Genomic DNA, 15,890 nt, shown 5'->3' with positions numbered 1-15,890 from the left:
CAGAGCATAAAAATTATGAAGCTATCAAATATATATTGATTGTCCGCAACTATGGGCGTGGGTCACCGTTTATCAAGAAATAAGCTTGAAAATATATTTTTTAAAGAAGGTTGAAAAATAGAGCAGCAGGTCCGAGAAACTCTTAACGTTTATAATTTTATAATTACGTTTTATAAAAGTCACTTCTTCAAAGACCGACCCCAAATCTTATTATTTTGTTATTATCTAATCAGCGGACCAGGTCGATTTGAGACCCACCGGCCAGGCCTGAGTCCGTGTAGACCTGTACATTGTCGGTTTAATTAATATATGTTGTAATATCTAGTTCCACCTCTTGTTTAACACATGAATTCCAACGTTTGTTCTTTATAAACGTATATACTGATAAACATCTTAATTATATATATAGCAAACAGGGAGTATTGAAGTTATATGTTGGCTATAGTTGTTTGTAATAAGTTTCATAAGTGAAGGTATTTATTCACTTTTAAGTGTATACCTGGCGGTACTCGAACTTTTATTGTGCAGGTCTAATGATGAGGCATCTACACTGTATTATGAGCAAATATCTTGTGCTTAGATTTAGTATTAATGACAAAATACTAGTGTTTTACTGGAGAAAATGAACATCTTGGCGTGTTTATTCAAATATATTTAATTGTAAAATGCTTTTCAAAGATCATACCAATGTTATATGATAACGTATATAAATCCTGTAGTCGGCAGCCATTTTAATAAGCTGGTGTCTACAAAATGATATCGTTTTATTGATATGAGTAATAATGTTTAGAGGAGTTAATACCAACTTAAATTCCTTGACTTTAATCTGTATTCAATTACAATATTTTCTTTTTGTTACTCACCAGTAGAAATGTATCTCTGCGTAACATTACTTTTACAATAATTTCTGTAAAAAAGAGAGAAACAAAAATGTTGGGAAATAAGAACAAAATATAGTATCTATGAATATCAATATCAATCTAATGTTTTACTAAAGTGATAGTAGGCTTAAGATTATACAACAATATTTTCTGTAGTCATTAATAGTATTTTGTTTTCTTCAGCTTAGGCAGTTGTCACGAAAACTGATGTAAATTTTACCGTACGTTAGGTTGTGCTACATTGTAGATCTATGTTATTACTTGATTTATCTTCATAAATTGTTGTTACAACGAATTCTCGCTAAAATGTTACGTAACCATGAATTTCCTCCTAAATAAATTTGTGATTATACTACTATGTATTTTCTTCTTGCATAGAACTGTTATGAGGAAATGGCAAGTAGCTACGAGTTTGGATAAATAGGATCATTTTAGAGCTTTGTGTATTTCAAAATATCATGGCTTCATCCAAACATAATGCTTTTTTCATCTTGACCTAATCCAAACATAATGACTTCACCAAAACACAATGATTTTATCATCTTGCACTAATTCGAGCATAATGATTTCATCATCATAACTTCATCCAGACAATGATCTTATCATCTTTACCTAATCCAAGCATAATGACTTCACCAAAACATAATTATTTTATCATCTTGCAATAATTCGAGCATAATGACTTCATCATCTTAACTTCGTCCAGACAATGATCTTAACATGTTTCCCTAATTCAAGCATAATGACTTCATCATCATAACTTCATCCAGACAATGATCTTAACATGTTTTCCTAACACAAGCATAATGACTTCATCCAAATATAAATACTTCATCATCATAAGTTCATCCAAACTTAGTGGATTCATTATCATTACTTCAACCAGACACAATGATTTTGCCATCATAATTTCATACAAATATAATTACTTCATCCAAATATAATGATTTCATCATTGTAACTTCATTCAAACATAATGGCTTTATCCAAACAAGGTCCATTCATTGTTATGACTTCACCCAAACGACCACTTTTGTATTTTTAACTGAAGTTACTAGATGAAGAAGTTCGGCAGCAGAAGACCGTACAGGAACCCCACACCACTGGATTAATTCCATATGATTTTTACAACATTAACGATATATATCTTAACGAAAGAGTAAGGAACAATAAAACACAGACGTGAACTAAAAAAATCATAGTACCAAGAGGATTTAGATAATAATACATAGCAACTTTTACAGCACCTTATATACAACTTAAAGTGTAAAAAAAAAACAGGAAGGACAATATATAATAAAATGTTTTGTTACGTCAGGATGTGAGTTTTAAATTACTACTTCACCCTTCATGTTTATTTAATTTTTTTCGTGAAATGATAACCTCTAAATATGTTCGGATTTTTTCCCTCAAAACGCTGGTGTTATTATTGAAATTTTTGGACATCTAAACATGAACTTTTTCTCTTTCATGATTATAAATTCAGTTAAGTCTTACGAACAAATTCACTATTTTATAAAGTTCCAAAAACTTGAGCTCTGGTGCTTCTAGCGAAATCTTTGACCATTTTCAAACCTTTTTTCTGTCAATTTTCACACTAATATGAAGTAAAAGAAGTCCGTTATTTCATATGGATCTTAGCGTAGCCTAGCGGCCTACATATAGAACTAGGGATTCGAAACTCTTAGGTTCGAGATAGTGTACTAATAAACACGCTTCGCTCTTTCAATTGTGGACTCATTACAGGAGTGACTGGGGTCAAAGTATCTACTTTAGTAGCAAGTATCTGCCGACTGGTTGGTTGCTTTTTCTATGGTGCACAGTTGAAAAAAATTGGACTGCTATGCCTAAACCATATTAATCTCTATTTAGTCCACCGAGTACATGTTGTTCAAGTGAACAAACTGGCACTTACTTCACACTAAATTAATGTCATTATGTTAAGCCTGGCTGTTCTGAGAGAAGAGCTTATCCACTTAAAAATTATTATTTCGTTGTTTTGTATAATATCCAAAAACCCTGATACTTTAGCAAAAAGACGTTTATCATCATAAAATTTCGTTTAGGATATCTCTGTAAAGGTCTATTCAGAAATCCACTGTACCGCAAAGGCAAACAAACAATAAACACCAAACTATCATTATATTACTATACTAAATTAAATATTTTAATACATTTATCGCATTATCTTAGTTTTTTAGTTATCCGGTAAAACACTAGGGTTTATGTTTTGTTTGTTCGTTTTTCGCGCAAAGGTAACTTTGCTGACCGTCCATAATTTAGCAGTATAAGACAGCTAGTCATCACAACTCACCGTCAACTATTGGGCTACTCTTTTATCAAAGAATAGTGGGATTGACCTTCACATAATATCGCCCCCACGGCTGAAAGGGCGAGCATGTTTGGTGTGACGGGGATTTGAATCTGCGATCCTCAGTCAAGCGTCCTAACCAACTTACCATGCCAGGACGACTAAGGCTTAATAAACCCTTCGTTACGAGAAGAGAAATTGAGAGATAGTAAAGAAATCAACGCTTTACCTATTAAGATAATATTTAATAATGACCTATACCAAGTCAGCTATAGTGACATAATTAATAATCGTTTGTTTGTACATTGCCTCTTTTTTTAAAAAAAAAAATGTTAAAAGGTAATGGATTTTGTACATATAGTAATTCCATTCAATTTTTTGTTCAAAACAGATTTAAAGCCGATAATTTCTATATAAACATTACGGTTTGATCACAAGGGTGTGTTTATGGATTTGTCACGAGATAATTGATTTTAGGTATGTAATCACTGAATTCATCTTTTTACAGGTAGTAAGACACTTCGCTAGATAAACATTAGGCCTTAATTTGTATATTTCTTGCTGGAAATAATGTATTATTGGTACGCTGTCACAGAATTCTTGATTTCTACACATCACACTTGAGTTTATATTCTAGTTTATCAAAGAAAAGCTTAAAATGATGAAAGCTCTTGTATCAAGAACAATAACACTTAACGTTTTAGAATGTTTAAAAGTCTGTTAATTCTAGATACGAAACAATCGATCTTAAGCTGTTGTTTTTCCCCTGGGAGAAGAAAAATATAACAATTAACGTGTGGTCATGCATTTTCCGTTTAAATAATCCAAATATCTAACTCTTTGAAATGTTGATGGTTATTGTATTTGTGCTAGATTATAGCAGCCTGGCAGAGCCTCGTCATTAAGGTACTCGGTTCAAAATCTGTGTGTCACGGGTCTGAATTCTAACATCAAATACGCTCGCTCTTTCAGTCGTGGTGGCGTTATAATGGTACCGTCTATTACATTATTCAATTAGAGCAGTCCAAAAGCTCACAATGAATGGTGCTGACTAACATACTTTGCTATAATATATTACTTCTAAGTTAGGGACAGCTAGCCTTGCTCTTTGAAGCAGCGTTTTTGTTTTGTTCACCTACAAACTTCTAGGTCATAGCTCCATCTCTTGACAGAGTTGAAATCTAATTTCAGCCGCGGTTACTGAAGATTCCTTCTTGTTTACGAAAAAAGAAAAGTTTCACATTAGTCTGTTTTAAGTTAAGGAGATTATTGACAAAGAATAACACATAAATCTTCGTGGAAATGATAATTATCAGATTTCTGAGGTTTCGATAAATCATTAAGATAATAAGTTTTAAAAATTCTTGCTCACGATGCGGAGGTACAAGTATGATGTAACAGTTTTGCTAAAACACAAAAGTTCAGCTTTTTGTAATTCAAATAAGGTCGTATAATATTTGATTCCACAAAATTCGATATCACTTTCATTGTGACGAAATTCAATTTTAAGTAACTTCAAAATTTTTTAAAATAATATTAAATATTTCAAGGTGTTGTTTCAAATAACATATTATTAATACGTCATTAAAGTTAGTAATTGTTGCAGAAAGCAGACACCTCAAAGGTAAATCAATTAAGTTTGCTCTAACAAATAAAACAGTGCTTTATCTTTAGATGATAAATACCATAATAAGCTACACCAAATCATTCATACTGCCACATTAGCGGGGTATTTTCAAGTGCTCAAGGCTTCTACAAATATATTAATGTTTGTTTCAGCGCAGAAACACAAAGAGGACTAATTAAATGCACCTTCTGTTCCTCTCGAGGCATCGAATCCTGATTCGGCACAACTGAATTATCCTTTTGGACAATACAAAGCAAGTTCTAAGATGGTTCAAAACTTTCGATAAATAAACGAGGTTTTGCCTTTTCAATTTTCTGAGGAAACAAATTATAATTAAGTTACAACCAGAAACGTTTGGTTTGGTTTGAATTTCGCGCAAAGCTACACGAGGCCTATCTGCGCTAGGCGACCCTAATTTAGCTGTGTAAGACTAGAGGGAAGGCAGCTAGTCATCATCATTCACCGCCAACTCTTGGGCTACTCTTTTACCAACGAATAGTGGGATTGACCGTAATATTATAACGCCCTGACAGCTGAAAGGGTGAGCATGTTTGGTATGACGGGGATTCGAACCCGCGACCTTCGGATTACGAGTCGAGTGCCAGAAACGTAGACAGAGGAGTTGACTTTCCACTCTCATCCTCTTCTAAGATGGCTAAGGCACTTGGCTTGTAATATGAAATTGTATGAGTGGACGTGCAGTTGCTCGAACACTTATGTTGGGAAGGGATAACCGGAAGTAGAAGGTTTAAATGTGCATGGGACCACATACACAAACAAACAAACATATTTGCAGAAAAATAACGAGTAAAGTTGGAGATGTGTTTCCCTTACAGATGATCCAAGTATGAAATTTTCAGGAGCAGTTAAATAGTTCTTTCGATAGTCGATAAGAAAAATATATCGCCGTTGACATACATCTATGCTTAAGTGTGGCGAGGATTCAGTACATGTTTCAGGCTGCATCTCAACCAGTGGTTCAGTAATCTAGATAAGATTAATGGCATATGACATCCTGACTTGTAAAAACTACAGTTTACGAGTCGCATGCCTTAACCCACCTGGCCATGCCGGGTCTGATGATTTGATATGAATAATGAAGTATATTTATAAATTGTATGCCAGATGCAATTTATTATAAATTATATTGTTTGTTTGTTTTTGAATTTCGCGTATAGTTACACGAAGGCTATTTGCGTTAGCCATTCCTAATTTAGCAATGGGAAGGCAGCTAGTCATCACCACCCACTGCCAACTCTTGGGCTACTTTTTTAAGAACGAATAAAGAGATTGACCGTCACATTATAACGTCTCCACAACTAAAAGGATGAGCATGTTTGGTCTGACAGGGATTTGAACCAGCGCTCCTCACATTACGAGTCAAGCGCTCTAACCATTTAGCCATGCTGAGCAGTTCATTATATAGTATTATATTATTATTATATATAATTTCGCTTCGAAAAATATAATGAAGCGCCATAATACGAGTGTTTTTAATGTCGCCCTCCAGCGGCTCATCGGTATGTCTGCGGACTTACAACACTAAAACCCGGGTTTCGATATCCGTGATGGTCAGAGCACAGATAGCCCATTGTGTAGCTTCGTGTTAAACCAACAACACCAGCTTTTAAGGTCGTTTTTTTTTTTTTTTCTCTTTTATAATTACTTAACTAGTTTATTAACGGTAATGTTAAATTAACCTTTTACTTGAAATCCAGAAAAACAAAGTGTAAGACATGCGATTCTACACAGTTATTATAAAGGGCAATATGTTTAAAAATCAATAAATTTTTCCATTTGTTGAACTATTACGGTTCATGTTTCGCGTTCCACTATCACCGCCAAACAAAATCACACTCTGCAATCTGGGTTCATTACAAGAGTGACAATAAAAACCCGTATCTTTAGGTGATGTTCACGAGCTGTCTTTTCTATTGCCCATCACTTCGAAATTAAAGACAGATAATTTGCGAGTCGCTTTACCTGAAATCCAAGAAGCTTTGTGAACCTAATGATGACCGAAAAAGGTCGAAGCGTTGTTCGCTCCTCTACATAAATATTTTCTCAACCCAAACCACCCGTTTTTACATATAAACATTTTCACCCCTTAAACAGCGGGAATATTGTAGGTATCAGCATAAATTGACGATGGCCGCTGTTTGAGGGTTAATAAATAAAAGTTATATTGTAACCGAGTTTAGCAATTAGTTTTATTTCTTATTAGATAAAGAAACCTCTAGTATAATCGGTTCTGGAGCATCTCTATCTTGTTTTCACATCTAATGGGTTATTATTTCCGGGATAAACATGTTTTATGTTCTTTTTTGATACTAAAACTTTATTATTATGGTTACAAACTGGAATAAAATAATAATGTTTTACTGGTGTATCTAGGTGGTATATTGAAATTTTGTTAAAGATAAAATTACATTAAAAATAGTCACAAGCATGTTTTTAACATGATTCAAGAATAGTATTGTCTTGAATAAATTAACGTCGTATGTTTGGTTTTAAGGTATTTCTTTAATTATATGTAACAACAAGAGTTATCCTAAGTAGATCAAATCATTATACGTCTGCCACAGGTGAACAAAAATTGTGTTTTAATACATTCAATGACTTAAAAGTTTATATGCTACGAGATTTCTCATCAAATATTTCTGTATTTTTCTTTTCCAGTCAGAAAAAGAATATTTAGGGTTTTGATTGAAACGAACGGTAATTACCAAGTCTGATATTTAAAATCTTTACTTTTACATGCATTACACTTTTTTATAATTTCTATTAAAGTAATGATAATTTTGAAATTAGATTTTCCGGATTTATTCAAGGATAAATAAAATAGTTTAAAACTGTTAAGTAAATACAAACAGTTTACTTTATCTGCGAGATAAAGATTTTTCCTTGTGTTTTCAGCTAGATTTCCCCTTCAATGTAACTTTTAGTAACCAATACGATTCATTCTCTTTTCATAAGAGAAGTGTAAAGCAACAATTTAAGAGAAAGGATAATTCAGTAAAATAACACATTTTATATAATTAGAAAGTCTGAAAGACTATGCATATCGTATGATCACTGAACTATTAGTGAAACATACAATACAAAAAGACAGAAAACTATGTTTTAATTGCATTATTTCTGTAGTGTACTCGCCGAAAAATAAATATTGACTCGCTTCTCAAAACGTTTATTTACTTCCTAAAAATACAACCATATTACAATGAAAAGAAAGTAAGGGAATGTGACTTTTTACTATTAAATTCTGTATTAATTCAAAACTAAATAATAATTAAAAATATTAAAACTTCTGATTAGGAAATACAATGGAATGATTTTTGTTAAACCTAACCCAATGAAAGATAGTATTTACAAGTTATTGGCCAGTAACGATATAGTAAGAGTTCATGAAGTAATGAAAATTAAAGATTGATTTATGTTTTAACACATTAAGAGGTAAATCTATATTAAAAGGACTACAATTGTTCAATACAGAACATAAAACATTGTAAACTTCAAACATAAATCTGTCAAAAAATACATTTTACTTATATCAAATTAATTGAAATAATTTAAGAAAAATTAAGGAAAATATATATAAGCATAGAACGTGTTTAAGTACACGTTCTTTGTATAAACGCAAGCAACTACTGCGGTATACAAAAACTCCAAATATACCCTAACAATACTTAATACTTTGTGAAAATATAAAATAATTACGAAAAACTTTATCAAATCTTTTATCTTAGTATAAAACTTGAAACTTCATTTTATTTGCTATGTTGTTGGTTGTTGATTTTTTTTTTTAGAATTTTGTAAAGTTTGCCTTATAGCTTTTTTACAAATGTGTAAAAATATAAAATATATTGTACATTATTCATATAAAAATAAATATGCTTAAAAGTGCCTAAAACTATAATTCAATTAACTGATTATTGTAACTTTCTTTTACTGTAGTACTGTATTTACAAGCAACAAATATTGATATTTACTGCTTTTGCTACGGTTAGCGTTCCAAACATTTGATGTCCCTGAAAATATATTTTGCATATTGCCTTATTTATATGCGACAAGAACATGTTTAAATCTTATGCTACACGATTTGTTCCAAGTTTCAACAAATAATCATTTCTCAAGCTGTTTCATGTCGCTCAGTAAAGTAAAAGTGTTAAGACATAAGTGGATTTAATCAAAACTTGTAGATGTTTCACTTGTTTGTGTAAGCAAGACCGTTACAACTTTTTTTAACGTGCGAACTACAATTAAATATAGAAACACTTTACTTATTTCAGCATAATTATGTACATTGTTAAAATATAGTTAGAGAAAATGAAAATGGTCAGAGTAGCGAATTCTTAACTGCTGAGTTTTTGAGATCATTGTAAACAACACTTTCGCTCACTGAACGGTGATCAAAATAACACTAAACTATCTCATTGAGATTGTGTTTTTACTGTATAGAACAAAATAACAATAAGAAATAAAAGTACAAACAAATCGTACAATAAATTGTTAACATCATATAAAGTTAATTATTATTTCCTCAAATTAAGAATTCTTTTTAGTCGGAAGAACTAGCAAACTTTTAAACTTAGAGGAACGTTTCAGTACACATTATAACTAAATGCGCGTGCCGACTAAGGCAAAATACTAATAACAAATTTTACGTATGTTAACAAGTTACTGAAAGTGAATCCATTATAGTTGCGAAATGAAATTAACATTCTCCAGACATCGTTACAAAATCAGAGATTTACATAACTTCTAACTTGGTGTTCTGTATTATAAGAGGCCATCGACGGTATGGATACTTTGAAGAACAGTTTTGCCTTAAATAAACACACAAACACTACTTAGTAGAGGGCAAAATCTTATAAACTAATATCTTTTCCACTCAACCATAACTCAATTTTTATTCTCCTCTCTCTGTAGTATCTATGCAAATGACCTGCTATCAGTTGAAAGCTAAGAACCTTACTTACCTGTTCCGAGTTAGCTAAATAAATTTGCGTTACTTTTCAAATTGGAAAGTTCTAATTCTGTTTGTGTTTTGTTTACTACTTCACTGATGTGTCACAGCTTTTTAGAAGTTTAAACGTAAATGGTGTAATGTAACAAATATTTAGTTATACTTGTAAACAACTTCTCATTTTACGTCCATGATACAAAGATTTATAAGTTACTGTAAACATTTGTAAAGCCATTGTAAATAATGTCCTGTTTGGAGTTCTGATTTATTGAGTTGTTAAACGTTATTTATACAATATTAGATTCAAAATAACTAGCAAACGAGGTAGAATGCCACTAAATGTAATGGGTCTAGTAGGTAGATGTTTATAACCCCTTATCGTTTACTTTCCATATCTTTCATTGGTCGTTTTAAAGCAGGTTTAGTTAACACAAAAGTCACCAAAAATAAAAACGATCCTATTTTCTTAAGATGTTAACAAACAAAATTCAGACGGTTATTTTTCATTCCTAATAAATATTTTTTGTTTTATTAACTAATATCCTGTAGTGAAAATTATTTTTCGAAGTTAATAGATGTTCTTGTTCGGTTGGTAAACAAACAAATATCGAGCTATTAATGTTCGAATCCTGATTATTGCTTCTTTCGTTCACGTTAAAATTGACGAACGTAAAACATTGAGCATTATTCCTCTCACATTGATTCTATGTATCATTTCAAATGAAATTTAAATTTTATCTGGTTTGAATACATTTCTTTCTTTCCTGAATATTATGAGCATAAAAATATCTTAATAGTAATATTTACGTCTCACTAATCTGTCCACGCAGGCCTTGTTTTGGATTTGAACCTGGAAAATGTAACAGTAGCCATAAATTAAAGACAACTTAGTAAAACATATATTCATTGAATTCACTAAACTGAAAGTGAATGTTAAATGCTATTATTACTACGTTATACAGCCTTTCTTTTAAAAACTCATAGCTTAGAATAGTCATTTTGTTTGTCATGCAATTCAAAATACAAATTCAACACCTCAATTTTGGGTTTACTTTATTCGAAGCGTGTGTGTGTGTGTGTGTGTGTGTGTGTGTGTGTGTGTCTTACTGATCTCAAATTTTGCTTCTACTGCTCGGAGAGTGTTCTTAAACAGTAGTAATCTGGAAAAAAAAATCAGCTTTTAGTTCCTCAAAATTATAATTATATAGGAAATATGAACTATTTAAAATGCTTTCCTTACATCTTAGGTGTACAGTATGTGTGCTCTATACGTTTTTCTGTTGGCAAGAAATAAAAAGCGGCAAGTGTTATTTCTAGTGAAATTTGTTTTTGTAATTAAGCAAAAAGCTTCACAATGGGTTGTTTTTTTTATGTTTTGTCCACCGCGGGTATCAAAACTCGGATTCTAGCGTTTCAAGCCCTCAAACATACTGCTGGACCACTGGGGTGCTTTTAGTGAAATAATTGAAAATTTAAAGCGTAAAAAAATCCCGATTAGTGTTAGTGAAAAAAGAAAAATGAAGTAAAGAGCAAATCGTCTTGATAAATTGAGCTTGTTTCATAAAAAATACAAAAAATTATCAAAATAACCTCACATAAATGATTCTCAGTATAATAAAAGTGTATTGCTATTATTTTAGGGTAAATAATAATAATAAGGCTTACCCAAAAAATCCTTGAATTCAGCATTACTCTGTGGAACTGATGGATCGACCTTCTATAATGTCAAAAAATGGTGAACGAAGTGAACCTATGTTTTTCAAGTGTTCTCTTGTCATGTTATGGTTTTCGTACCTCTCACAATCCACGCTGAAAGACTTCTGGAATTCGTAGAACTGTTTAGCACTGCACAATGGAGTTTCAGTTTCATAGGTATTGTTAAATTTTCCGTAGTCGACCAAAAAGTCACCAGTTTCCTTACTATAGGATATTATTTGCTCGAAACGCTGACCCCATACAATCTCCCGAGAAAGATAAGAGGACTTGGCTTGGAACGACTGACCGGTTGACTCGGTAGTCCCTTCTAAAATAGCTATTAGCTCGAATTTATCTTTTAGAAAATCTTCAGCTGACATAGCGTATAGTGGACTATGTTGATTAATCTCATGGATGATCACTACTGGCCATGACAGAAAAAGGCTGTTACTGACGCTGTCGTGTCGAATATCTAACTGGGATTGATAATAAGGGATAACTTCGCCCTCTGTTGTCGTTTTCCTCTTTATTAAGTGTAGAGTGATTTGAGCACCAATAACAGGAGACTTTCGCATGTTACCGACACGGAACATAAGACAAAGTTTACCATCACGAAGACATACAATGGCATTCCGGCTGAACATGAGAGTTTGTTGGCGTTTCTTTGGACGAGAAAATTTGGCAAAAACCATGCCTACAATAAAACATTGAATCATAACTCCAGTGATAGACTGAAGGCATAGAACAAAGACAGCTTCGGGACACTCTTCATTAACATAACGGGAACCATAACCTATGGTATGCTGAGTTTCCAATGAAAACAAGAACGCTGACGTAAATGACTTGATGTTATGAACGCAAGGCTCCCAATTGGTATCATTCATATGGAAAAAGTCCCCGTGGGAGTAGTTGATTAGCCACCAGATAACGGCAAAAACCAACCACGTAATAATGAATCCCATTGAAAATATCAACAAGTTCCATCTCCACTGGATGTCAACTAAGGTTATGAAAAGATCTTGAAGATAGCGCTGTCGACGCTTTTCAACATTTTTAGCGACGACATTCGTGGATCCATTTTTCAATATTAATCTCTTTCTGTGACGGCCTGGTAGTATCTTCGACTGTTTAGTTTTGAATAAAAGTCTTCCGTTAACACTTGCATGTACTGCGAATTTATTCGAAGACAGACTTCTAGCACATCCTTCTGTCATGGCCATGTTTTCAAAATCTCCTGGTGTACAGGGCGACAGTCTTTGACACTCATTAATATTCTGTTCGATTTCTTCATTTTTATCACAAATAGGAGGTTCGCTTAAGACTTCACCTTGTTCTACATCTGCAAATTTCATCCTTTATTTGAGGAATGTAATCTGATAATACTGTTTTAAGGTCCACTTTACGTTTTATAATTAAGGCACAAAACAGTTACCCATAAAAAATATCAGTAATTAAAGTTTACTTAATGCGCTTATTGCTAAAAATGTTTGTTATTGGTATAAATAGAGGACTTTGGAGCTAAGGAAGATCCTTTTCAGATCAACCTTTTATAGGAACTATGCTTAATTAACACTCACTCTTCTTCCGATAGATGTCACTAGAGTACATACAGTCTTCCAGATGTCTAATCTTCTGTAGCTGCGGCACCATAAACTACCTACCAAAAAAAGTGTAATAAAATGTTATTCACTGAAAACAAGATAGCTCTGTGTCTGTCTGTCTGTGAGAGAAAGCTTTCAACGACTGCAAGTTCTTGTTGTTATTTTATTTTGTTACATATAAAATGAGCTTCACTGCAATGTTTTGTGGGGTCGAAAGTTTCCTTTCGCTACTACACCCTTCACTTTGATAGTTAGTGTTAATGAAAGCTAGGTTTGAGTGGTTTATAGAGCCATTATTGTCCTATGCGTTTTGCTGTACTTTTCCGCTACCATGAGGAATACTGAAGGATCCATTATTCGAAATGTTATGTACTTTAACTGAACATAGTTTGATAATTTTGTTGTACGAATTTATTTTCAGGAAGTCTCTTTCTTACATACTTCTAACAATAAAAACTTCTTTAAAAAATGCATTTGATTTCTTTGTAGCACACCCATCAAATAATTGTTTGCCCTTTCAGCCGTGGGGGCATTATAATGTTATGGTCAATCCCACTTTTTGTTGGCAAAAGAGTAGTTCAATAGTTGGCGGCGGGTGATGATGATTAATTGCCTTCACTCTAGTCTTTCACTGCTAGATATCCCTCGTGTAGCTTTGCGTGAAATTCAAAACAAACCACATTTTATAACATGTTACTACAAATAAAACAGGTTCAACATCAGGAGTTATACCTCATTCTTAAAACATAGATTTTAACAAAATCATATTTCATTCTTTTTTTGATTTCAAGCGATTGGAAAGCCGACCTAAGTGGTTTTTGATGACAGGTCACCTCACAAGACTTTTTAAGAGAACTGAATTTATCATAAGCAGTTTTATACGTATGTAGTGTGTAAAATTTAGAGAAAGTGAGAGACACTCTGACATTGCCAACATAAAATACATACAATTAAAATCATTACATATAGACTGGCCAATTATGAAACACCTTTTCACACTTTGTATTGAAAACAACATAGTTCATTCCATGTTAAAACTTTTTAATTAAAAGACAATTTGTTTGTATTACAAAAAAGTGCGAGTTTCATGACCTTCAGGGACGTGAACTATGCAGATATAATGTTTTGTTTTAACCTTCAGTTTCCTAATGTTTTGTGTCATTTAATTTCCACCCACCTATTTCAAACCACGCATGAAGTTCCGATAACGTACACGTGACATTCTTAGACCACAAGAGTTGTGCTTATACATACATGTTGTATATCGTAATTCACCCTCATTCTTCAAATACCGGCATGGAGTGAAATATGTTTATTGTTTTGTTTTTGAAAACGTTCCATATTCGCTTTATGAATCTACCAGTTTTCTTTGGAACCCTATATTCTTCAGTTCATTTGAAGTATTGCTAGACGTCCGTATGCCCAGTAAGAAATTAGAGCGATCTATTCTCCACGGGAAATCGAGCCCCGAGTTTTAGCATTATTAAATCCTCAAGCTCACGGTGGGCTATCTTAAAAATTGCACATACAAAAACTACACACGTAGCTGTGCAAATGAAAGTTTCACTTTAAACTGTAAATCCGGTCCTCTATAATTTTTACTCAGAACAAAAATATTTTGATTTTTTTTTTTTTTTACTTGAACATCAGTTTCTGAAAATTTTCTAAACTAGAAAACATTTCTATTTATTATGTAATTTCTGGTTTTATCTTTCAAACCAGGAAGAGAGAAATGAGGATTTAAAATATATGTATAATCATTTCTTAACACTTTTTAAAAGTTGGGAAAATCCATTCTACTAAAAACTAGCTTGTTTGTTTTTTAATATACGTTCGTATTTAAGGAAACGTCTTGTCTGAACGTCTTTTAACCATGATTACCTCCTTTCACTCCTCATTTACGCTGTGTCATCATCTTCATTTATAATAATACTCAGTTTTTGTCTGCTAGGAAAATGTGCGCCCACATTATTATCTAAATGCGCATGCGCGCGAACTCGGCGGATGTAAACAAAAGGCGTGGGTAAATATACTTTAGCAGACATTTTATACATACTGTAAAAGCTGAGAATTTTTAAAAAGATCTAACGTTAGATTGTGCAATAACATTATAAATTTATTTACTTAGGCTACTACATACAATAAAAGTAAACATTTAGCTAAAGCAAAGAAGTACACAAGTTACAGTGTTAATAAATCTTTTTATTCAATATAATCTATATTTAATAAAGGTTTACCAAACGCTAGACTTAAGACAAGCGGATTTATAGATTTCGGGGTCTGAGATTAGAATTATTTTGTATTATTCTGTTGTTATACTGCTACCAAATTGACGGTATATGTTTTGCTGGTCACTCCAAGCCCTATATTAATTGAAAGTGTGTGTTTGTAACTTGGTTAGTCCTCAAGCTTTTTACATAGTTTGAAAGCTAGTAAAGCCAAACTTGGCAGACGAGCTCGGAATGGTCCAGGATGAAGATCTAGTAATACGTTTTTGGGTATCATCTGACAGGTAACCCAGGCATGATGAAGATCTAATAATAAGTTTTCGGGTATCATCTGACAGGTAACCCAGGCATGATGAAGATCTAATAATAAGTTTTCGGGTATCATCTGACAGGTAACCCAGGCATGATGAAGATCTAATAATAAGTTTTCGGGTATCATCTGACAGGTAACCCAGGCATGATGAAGATCTAATAATAAGTTTTCGGGTATCATCTGACAGGTAACCCAGGCATGATGAAGATCTAATAATAAGTTTTCGGGTATCATCTGACAGGTAACCCAGGCATGATGAAGATCTAAT

At 32.8% G+C, this 15,890-nt stretch overlaps 1 protein-coding gene across 10 annotated transcripts in view; it reads right to left on the bottom strand.

Annotated features, from left to right (window-relative positions):
• Nucleotides 1-7,990: 7,990 nt before the first annotated feature.
• LOC143225903 (G protein-activated inward rectifier potassium channel 3-like) overlaps nucleotides 7,991-15,890 on the bottom strand; it is a 50,171-nt gene continuing 42,271 nt past the window's right edge. For 7 of the 10 annotated variants that reach the window (XM_076456095.1, XM_076456098.1, XM_076456094.1 and 4 more), the window contains 3 exons: nucleotides 13,058-13,137; nucleotides 11,451-12,819; nucleotides 7,991-10,635 (listed from right to left, as the gene is read on the bottom strand). In XM_076456095.1, the coding sequence (XP_076312210.1) occupies nucleotides 11,474-12,819; nucleotides 13,058-13,130 (1,419 nt within the window). In that variant the 5' untranslated portion in view covers nucleotides 13,131-13,137 and the 3' untranslated portion in view covers nucleotides 7,991-10,635; nucleotides 11,451-11,473. The other 3 variants (XM_076456101.1, XM_076456100.1, XM_076456099.1) reach the window with 2 other exon arrangements.

Source organism: Tachypleus tridentatus, chromosome 9 (assembly GCF_004210375.1).
Source record: "Tachypleus tridentatus isolate NWPU-2018 chromosome 9, ASM421037v1, whole genome shotgun sequence".
NCBI lineage: Eukaryota > Metazoa > Arthropoda > Merostomata > Xiphosura > Limulidae > Tachypleus > Tachypleus tridentatus.
Note: the sequence above shows the minus strand (reverse complement) of the source record. Positions and strands in the feature narration are given on the sequence as shown.